Source organism: Akebia trifoliata, chromosome 12, assembly GCF_017979445.1.
Source record: "Akebia trifoliata isolate Shusen 1 chromosome 12, ASM1797944v1, whole genome shotgun sequence".
Taxonomy (NCBI): domain Eukaryota; kingdom Viridiplantae; phylum Streptophyta; class Magnoliopsida; order Ranunculales; family Lardizabalaceae; genus Akebia; species Akebia trifoliata.
This window is the reverse complement of record NC_141386.1, coordinates 1,836,553-1,845,675: the sequence shown is the minus strand read 5'-3', so window position 1 is coordinate 1,845,675 and position 9,123 is coordinate 1,836,553. Positions and strand designations below refer to the sequence as shown.

Below are 9,123 nucleotides of genomic sequence, written 5' to 3'. Positions count from 1 at the left end.
ATTACATTAATGCCACTAGAAGTTGGTAAAACTGAAACTGACTAATAAAAATGGTGGCCGGCTGACCATATGAATTAATTAGGGTGATGCCATAAGAAGGTGGACGGCTGACCCCACAAAAGACTCAAGACTGATCAGCCTAAGCTGGGCCCCCACAAGGACTATAAACAATCGAATCATGATATTAAGGACATTGAAATTATGTACTCAATTGTATGATTTTTTTGACAACTTGGATGTTAGAGTATTAGATTAAGTTGTAAAGTATCATTGTGTACAAAAATATGATGGATCATTATCTTATTCTTATGGTTAGATCATGTAGGGGTTAGTTTTCAGATTATCTCATTGTTGAAAACTTGAAAGCCTGCACACCACATGCACCAGGTAAGTGAGGGTACATCCTTGCGGGTGGCCTTGAAGAGCCATTATTCATGATGGGTGTCGATCACACAACCTATGAATTGTCATCGTTTAATGGAATAAAAATTGACATTGAGCCAATCTTTGGAATTTTTATTTAGATTATTCAATTTATCAAATCTTATCAGTTATTAAACTCACTTCTGCTAGACCAACTCCAGAGTCCATAAAAGGCAAATTTAAATTAGTTCAACGAGAAAAAAAAAATCAATGAAATTTGGAGAAAAGATACCAATAATATAAAAAAATCTCAAAAAACATAAATAGGGTTAAGTTTGTTAATTTATTTTTTAATTAATTTTGAGTGAAAATATGTTGTAAATATAATTTAGGTATCAAAGTAAACTTCTTTGATTGGTATCACATTAATGCTTAAATATAAATTTTGGTATGTTTAGATTAATGGTACTATGAATCTCAGAGGTGGACAATGCGAATTTTTTCCAATCATCTCAGTCTACCACTTGAATTCGATTTAGAATGGCAAGCCACGAACAACTAACCCAAAGCCAAATCCGAACCCAATGAACAAACTAACCCAATGAACAGCTTACTTCAGTCTTGCTATACATAATAATATATTGACTGTAAAATTAGTGGATTTGAACACACCGTCAGTGTGTTTAGCTAATGTGTCAAATGTTGGACTAAAATCTTTGGCGTGTAGTCCAGATTCTAGGACAACTTTATTCTCTTGCACACAACTCAATTCTAGAATTGGACTTCATGTTGGGTTTGATTTATAAAAGCAATTCTCCAATAAAATAAAATAAGAAAATCACTAAAATAAAACTGGATGTAGAATAAGTTATAATATTTCATAATATATTGTCACTTACATTGTATCATAATTTAATACTTTATTATCCTCTGTTATACTTATGATGATCATCTATTAACACAAATTAGTTAAATAAATGGCTTTGAATAGTTTGACCGTCGATGAAGATCTGCCAATTAATAAAATCCAAATGCTTAAAGTCAATCATTTTTTATATATAACAAGTTATCCCTGTAGATAATGGATCAAGCTTGTATTTGGGCTTTGCGCAATCCATAGACCATAGTCTTGTCGAAGGATTAGTCCTAAGGCACGAGCAACGCCCACACATCACACGCATAACGGATCTTGTATTTGGGCTTTGCCCAATCCATAGACCATAGTTTTGTCGAAGGATTAGTCCCGAGGCACGAGCAACGCCCACACATCACACGCACCAGTTAAGTGAGGATGCGCCCTTGAGGAATTAATTCTCATACTGGGTATTGAACTCACGACCTACGGGTATTAATTGCTTATTGGTCCAAATTTGCCATTGAGCTAACCCCTCAATCATTATTATCATGTAAAAGAAGAGTAGAACTTTCGATGAGGATTCGGTGATTGTGAAATGTGCACAATTCTTATATAATAAATGGATACATGACTAATATAAAAATACATAATCCCCATCGTTAAACAAAATCTAATACTACTGGTAATATTCGGTACGAACCTGTCGAATTTGTTAAAACAAGTTCGATCTGATACTATTGAACAAAATCTGTGAAAAAAATCTCTAAGTTCTTTAATTCAAAATTGTCATTTTGAGATTTTAATAGGGATTTTTCATCTTCCTTAATGATTAAATGAAAGAAGAAGTGGGTTTTGGGTTTCTTGTTTTGTAGGTGGTGGTGTGTGTTAATTTAATAATTTTTAGTCTTTCCACTTGTCCATTTGAACATCTTCATATCTTCATATTTGATAATTCAAAATTCAATGGGAAAATTACTAAAAGAAAGTTAAATATTATAATATTTACAAAAATATAATCTATTAAAAAAAATTTTATATCAAAAACCGAATTAAATCATTAGAAAATCTAGTATTTTAATGTGTTAAAATATATTACTTTATTGAAAATACCCTAAAAATTACTAAAGTGCTAAACTGTGCAGTGTTTAATAGCTTGCTTTAACACCCCAACAATTTATCCTCCATTTAAAATGTTGGACTGTCTAGCGACTTAATTCATTTTTTTGATAATTTTTGAAAAAAAAATGGATTGTTTTGTAAATATTAAAATATTGAATCCTGGTTAATTTGCACTATCAAATCAACTCAAGATGAAACATATGAGTTTTGGGATAGTTTCAATATGTTGAGTTGACTCAACTTAATGTCAAAAAACATAAAAATAAATTCAAAATCGTTACTTCGGTGAGTTCAGCCAAAAAGAAAGGGGCAATGTAAATTGTAACAGCAACGCCAATAGATGCACATCAAAATAATGGCTCTAATTTCTAAATCATCTCTTCTAATATGTTTGTAGTAAGAATGATCAAAATAACATGAAAAGAAACATAATGAAGTAAGGCTAAGCTTCCCAAAATAAACACAAAAGAGGAGCAATTAGAATAGAGGTGTCTGGCATCAAAAGATAAGATTATATTACAAACATAAAAGATAATACAATAAGTCCAACAAACCAATCAAAAAAAAAAAAAAAAATTCTTATCCAAACCATCCTCTTTGGTAGACTTTGAAAATGATATCTCATGAGAATTTGATTTTAGAGGCTGAGGATTATGATACTCTCTCAAGGAAGACCTGGGTCAAGGGGCTGTTTGACCTAAGCTCCCTTTTGGCAATTTGAAGGCGTTCATTTGAGGTTTTACCCTATGGCCAAAGAAGACTTTCGTTCTTGCTGCCAGTCTCCATCTTGTATCACCAAACCTAAAATCACTCTTTTAGCAATCCTAACTAACAAAGCCAATGTGTTTTAAATGAGAACTCGAAAAATTAATACAATTTGATTCACTAATAATATAAACCATTAAAACCCAATAAAACAAACAGCAAACACAGGGGAATCAAGACATGGGAATGAGGCCGAACATGGCTTTATTGTTCTTCTCTTGTAGTTGCTGCAAATCTCATTAGAAAGACCACATCACAATCAAGAACCCAAGACATTAAATCAGGCCAAAAACAAAACAAAGACTAAATTCACATAAGAACCAAGTTTACAGTCCGTCTTCAAAAATCATTTCCCACAACAACAAAAAAAAAAACATAAGAAAAGAATCCCCAAATGCATTGCAATCAAAGCAAAGAAAATCTTAACATCCCTATTGTGTGCTCTTTCCCATCAAATACATTTATTATTTCTCCTTCCAATGCCCAGCTCGATAACATTTTGTGTCCAACACCATCGAATATCTATGGTATAATAGATGCATTTCGCAACAAAGTCAGCAAAATCCCAAAACTAACCACGCTTATATCCCAGTTACAGTCATTTGGCAGCTTAAAGACTCTACAAAACGGTAGGATATTTTTTCACAAGGTCAAACCAAGAGCATTACTTATATTTAAACATGAGAATGCAAATCCGAACTCAGCAACATGAAAATGGAAAAGAGAAAATGCTTTTGTAAAAGAAAAAGAAAGATTATGTGTTGTATGTACCTTCTTCAATCATACCCTTGCCCCATTTCTGCAAACCAAGTAACCCCCAAACAAAATATCAATTCCTGGAAAAAAAAAAAAAGAAAAAAAAAACCTAGAATTTCAACCGAAATCAACCAAAGATACTTCTTTTGTAGTTGAGTCCTTCATCATAAAAGATCTGGAAGCTGAAGACGGCTAAACCTTTTAGAAAATATAAGTGTGAAAAATAAATTTTCTTTTATATTATTTTATTTTCTTTTAATTTCTTATTCTTGATTTTCTTAATTCTTGATTCTTAAAACTCCTTTGTTTATTCTTAATTCTTAATTCTTGAAATCTACAAACCTCAACCTTTAATCCTTTCACCATTATTTTAACCCTTATTTCATTAATCTATTTTTCAAATCACCCTTAATACCTTTTACCCTTTTCTCTATTTTATAATAATTGAAATAAAATTTTCATTCTATCTTTTCATTTTGTTCTATCCTAACTCAAATCGTAAACCTAATCTCAAATCCCTAATCCTTACCCAAAATCTTAAACCAAATTCCCTAAAATTCCCATCATTTTTTTATCTCCCCTCATTGTTTTGCATCATCAACTACACTTCTTTAACATGGTTACCAAATTTATATCTGGCCCACAACACTACTCCAACTCCTTCTAACAAAACTTTTTTCTATTTTTCTTAAAATCATTTAAATCTACATACTCCTTTATTACGGGATGAATTGTAACCATATTTTCAAATGAGATTCTTTAAAGGAGTTCTTACAAGAAAGGACATTAAACATACCATATGTAACGTGAAAACATAAAAAACAAATTTAAAGTGAACATTTGAGGGATCAAAAGATACTTCTTAACTTTACAAGTTAGGAAAATTAACGATGTGTAATTCTGACTTTTATAACATTAATTATTAATAAACCAAAACTTTTATACAATAGCAAAATTGCCTAAAAAGGGGGTAAACGAAGGAAGTAGGCCTAAAAGTGAAAAATCCATGGAATGTTTTTGATTCTAGGGCTAATGATTTCTACTAGTGCTTTATGGCTTTTTGTTTTTGGCAATCCACACTCTCCATGAAATCTTCTACCACATGTTCTATGTCACGAATTTTCCTCAATATATCAACCTCTGCTTGGAATTCCTTATCAAGCTTCTGAACTGACTTTCCTTTAGTCTTAATCTTTTTAACAGCAACATTGTAGTTCAAATGATGAACCTTCCTTGACTGACCATTTCCTATCAGATTATTCTCAGTCAACCGGGACATTTTCCTTGACCCACCACTTCCGATCAGATTAGTCTTAGTCAACAAGGGTACTCTAGCCTTCTTCATCTCCTTTTTCTTAGTTGTTCTTATTGTGTCCTGAAAGATCATAAGAAAGAAAAAACATGTAAATTCTTTAAATATAGCTCAACAACATTTTTTCAATATAGTTACTATAGAGGGTAAAATCGATATTAAACATGTGGCATAAATAAAACAAATATTGGTCACATAGCATATTTAATACGTATCTCGAGGTATTGATTGGTATATCTTATATTCTTATATCAAATTTATTTGGTTAAAATTATAAATTTTTCTAGAAATAGAAAGTCTCATAATTGACTAGAGAGTATCTATTTGTAGATAAGGATAGATTTGTAGAGAATCCTAAATTGTTTTACTTTCCTTTTAGTGTTTGACTTTATATATATATATATATATATATATATATATATATATAAAGAGAATTATTAGGTGGAAGAGGGGGGATCTCTAGGTAGGAAGAAAAAAAAGTAAAGGAGGCTAGGTTTTGTAAATCTTACATTTGCTTCAAGAATAATAGAATGACTATAAAGCACGGGGACGTAGTCCAAAATTAGGATGATTCCCGGAACAAATCTTGCATCTTGTTTTATTTCCCTTTTTTCTTTTCTTTTACAATTTTTCTGTGTGATTTTTGATCGTTCATGTGCATCAATAACAGTGACAATCGATTGTTAAGTATAAATCTCGAGAAATCGACGACATTCGAGATTTTACCTCTACAATTATCAAATGTGATTTTGTAAAAGAATAAAAGAAAGAACATCAACCATATCATATGTAACATAAAAAAATTAAAATGAACATCTAAGGGACCACCAAACTATAAGCCCATATACCCTACTTGATCACAGGAAAAACTCTTGGATGGGATCTAATTAAACTATCATATTAAAAAGAGAAATTCTATTGGCACCCCGAAGTTTCACTTATTACTTAAACCCCAACTAAAAATTAACACACCACGTCAAAATTTTCTTATAATACTTGCACAAGATGATAAAGCCATGAATTGCCACTATCGACAATAACCTATCAAAAAGAACAAGTTGATATCAATGACCATCTTCTACTACTAACCTTTTGATGTTAATCTCGTGTTGTTCGCTCTTCAACATCTCTTCCTCGATGATATTAAAAAAAAAACATCCACATACGATCTTTCTTATTGTGAGAGAATGATACTCTCTTATTGTTTTTTTTAGTTATTATATTTAATAGGGGTCTACTAAATAAAAGTTTGGGGTGTCAATAGAAGTTCTCTATTTATAAGGTAATTGTTCTTAACTGATTGTGTTTTGAGCTATGTTCTTCCAAGAGGTTGCCCACTAATTGAATGGTCTTATTGGCTAATTTGATTTCTGATAACATTGAAGTTCTTAAGCATTGACTTGACTTACTTCGATTTCAATCAAAACGCAGGAATATGCGTAGGCAAATGCAATGTCACCAAGTGCACTAAACACATGATACATTTTTTCTCTCACCCCGACCAGCACTCCTCCAAGAGTGGTCTTCCCTATTTGCCCTGTTCAAAACCCTCCAACAATTAGAATCCAAACTATTTTGGGTTTCGGTCATATCCGGACCCATCCATTATGTATGGCTGTAGGATGTAGGAACTTGAAAGACTCACCAGAGATGATTTTTGCGAAAGAAAGCGCCACCCCGATGGAGAAACCGAAAATCACGGTGAGAAGTCTGGATAATAGTTTTCCTGAATCTCGGGGTTCAGAAATGCAAGAACCAAGGTTCAGATGTGGGTTATCTGCACAAAGGTCAGGGTTGTTCAAGAAGATAGTATCGTACACCATATTTTCAAGCTCATATGGGATTTTTCCTGAGAGTTTGTTTGAAGAGATGTTAAGGAAAGTGAGCTTCAAGTGGCCGATTTCAGATGGAATTTCACCTGAAAGTTGGTTTTCGGATAAGTCGAGCTCAATGAGGTCCAAAAGTAAGCCGATGGAGCGCGGAATTTGACCACAGAGTTGATTTCTACTGAGATTAAGAGTAATCAAGGAGTTCCAAGAGATAAAATCTGATGGAATCTTACCCGAAAGTCGATTCCCATCAAGGAAAAGAGCACGAAGGCTAGGGAGAGCTGTTAATTCTAAAGGAATCTCACCCGAAAACAGATTGTTGCTTGCATCGAAAACCATTAGATTCTTTGAAGCATTGATTTGAGAAGGAATTTTACCAGAAAACTGGTTGTTACTCATAGCCAATCGAGATAAATTCCATGCCAACTTATTGGGAAGCTCGCCAGTAAACAAATTATCGCTTATATTTACGGTCTCTAGATTCTCCAATAACCAGAATCCAGAAGGAATCCCACCGGAAAATCTGTTCTTGTAAAGCTGAACCGTTCTCAAACTGTTACAGCTTCCAATGGACCTCGGCAATTCTCCTCTGAAATTGTTTGAGAAAGCCACCAAACCAACCAAACTGCCTCCCGCGCATAAATTCTCCGGTAAATTTCCATAGAAATTGTTCTCAGAGACCTCGAAAACTTCAAGATTCGAATAAAAACCTAGTTCTGGTGGAAGAAAACCAGTCAAATTGTTCCTAAACAGCTTAATTCCTGTTAGCGATGGAATCCGTCCAATGCTTGATGGAATTTCTCCACTGAACTCATTAAAAAACAAATCTAAATTCCTCAAATATTGCAATTTACCAAAATCTTCTGGTATCGATCCTGTCAGATTGTTATTGGAAAGATCGATATTGACCAAATTCAAACAATCGATCGATCTAGGAATCTCTCCAGACAATCTGTTCTTAAAAAGAATCAAATCTGTTAAATTTTTCAACAAAAACAGATTGTTAGGTATTTTCCCGCTCAAATTGTTGGACGAAAGATCCAAATGTTCCAGATCTGCCAAATCACCAATTGTTTCCGGAATTTCTCCAAACAAATTCGAATCACTCATCCACAAAAACCTCAATTTCTTCAATCGACCGAAATCGAAAGGAATCCTCGACGGAAAAAATTGATTATAAGCTGATCCAAGTACTTCGAGGTTCGAGAGATTACCGATTTCTGGCGGGAACGAACCGTTAAACTGATTCTGAAAAAGATAGAGCTTCTGCAACGCCGGAAGTCGTCCAATCGAGGACGGAATGTCGCCGGAGAAGTTGTTCGCACCGAGATTGAGTTCCCGGAGAGTCGAAATCCGGTCGATATCTTTCGGAATCCGGCCAACGAAGTAGTTCTGAGAGAGATCTAGGGTTTCGAGCTTCGAACAGTTATAGAGAACAGTAGGAAATTCGCCAGAAATATGGTTGAGAGTGAGATTTAGAGTTGTGAGATTTTTGAGATCACAGATGGACGGTGGGATTTCGCTGGTTATGTTCATATCAGGTAGTACGATGCCGGTGACGAAACCTTCGGAGCAGATGACACCTGTCCAGTTGCAGTGGGACCCACCTGATGACGGATCCCAATACTCGTTGATCGACGGTTGATTGCCCCATTCTTGCTTTAGTTTCAGTAGAATCGTTTGTTCGGAGTTCTCTTTTGGGGAGTTTATCTGAAAGGGTAAGAAGAAGAGGAGTTGAAAGATGAGAAAGAGAGTGATTTCTCTGGAAGTTGATGGAATTTTCGACATATGAGGAGTTGAGGTGGTGGTTCTCATTATTTTCTGTTCCTGTGAGAGAGAGAGAGAGAGAGAGAGAGAGAGAGAGAGAGAAAGAAGAAGAAAGATACGGTTTTGCCAAGAGAGAATTGGGAAACCAACGGCCGATCTTCTTATAAATAAAAAAAAAGAATAGAAAAAAAACAATCATGGGGCCTGCAAGGATTACCATATTGGCAGTTGAACACCATAGTCTGCAAGATTTCATTAAAAAATTCATAATAAAAAAAAAATTTAATTTTTGAATTTGATACAATTTGCTGAAATTGAATCGACTACAACACTCAAATTTAAAATTAAAATTTAAT

The 9,123-nt window shown here is 33.8% G+C and overlaps 1 protein-coding gene across 2 annotated transcripts; it reads right to left on the bottom strand.

Moving 5' to 3' along the window:
* Positions 1–4,674: 4,674 nt before the first annotated feature.
* LOC147388535 (uncharacterized) lies at positions 4,675–8,878 on the bottom strand. Of its 2 annotated transcripts, XM_086419388.1 has the most exons (3): positions 6,817–8,878; positions 6,581–6,708; positions 4,675–5,234 (listed from the first exon to the last, which is right to left on the bottom strand). In XM_086419388.1, exons 1-3 carry the CDS (start codon positions 8,813–8,815, stop codon positions 4,902–4,904), a joined length of 2,460 nt encoding a protein of 819 aa, XP_086275514.1. In that variant the 5' UTR covers positions 8,816–8,878; the 3' UTR covers positions 4,675–4,901. The 2 variants fall into 2 exon arrangements, with proteins under 2 accessions (XP_086275514.1, XP_086275515.1); XM_086419389.1 differs by lacking the exon at positions 6,581–6,708 and having other exon boundaries at positions 5,069–5,234; positions 6,817–8,877.
* Positions 8,879–9,123: the final 245 nt, after the last annotated feature.

Coding starts and splice junctions, on each gene's coding strand:
- LOC147388535 (XM_086419388.1), bottom strand. CDS start 8,815: ATGAGAACCACCACCTCAACTCCTCATATGTCGAAAATTCCATCAACT. Junction 6,709..6,816: donor TTTCGCAAAAATCATCTCTG/GTGAGTCTTTCA, acceptor GGTTTTGAACAG/GGCAAATAGGGAAGACCACT. Junction 5,235..6,580: donor GCGTTTTGATTGAAATCGAA/GTAAGTCAAGTC, acceptor ATGATCTTTCAG/GACACAATAAGAACAACTAA.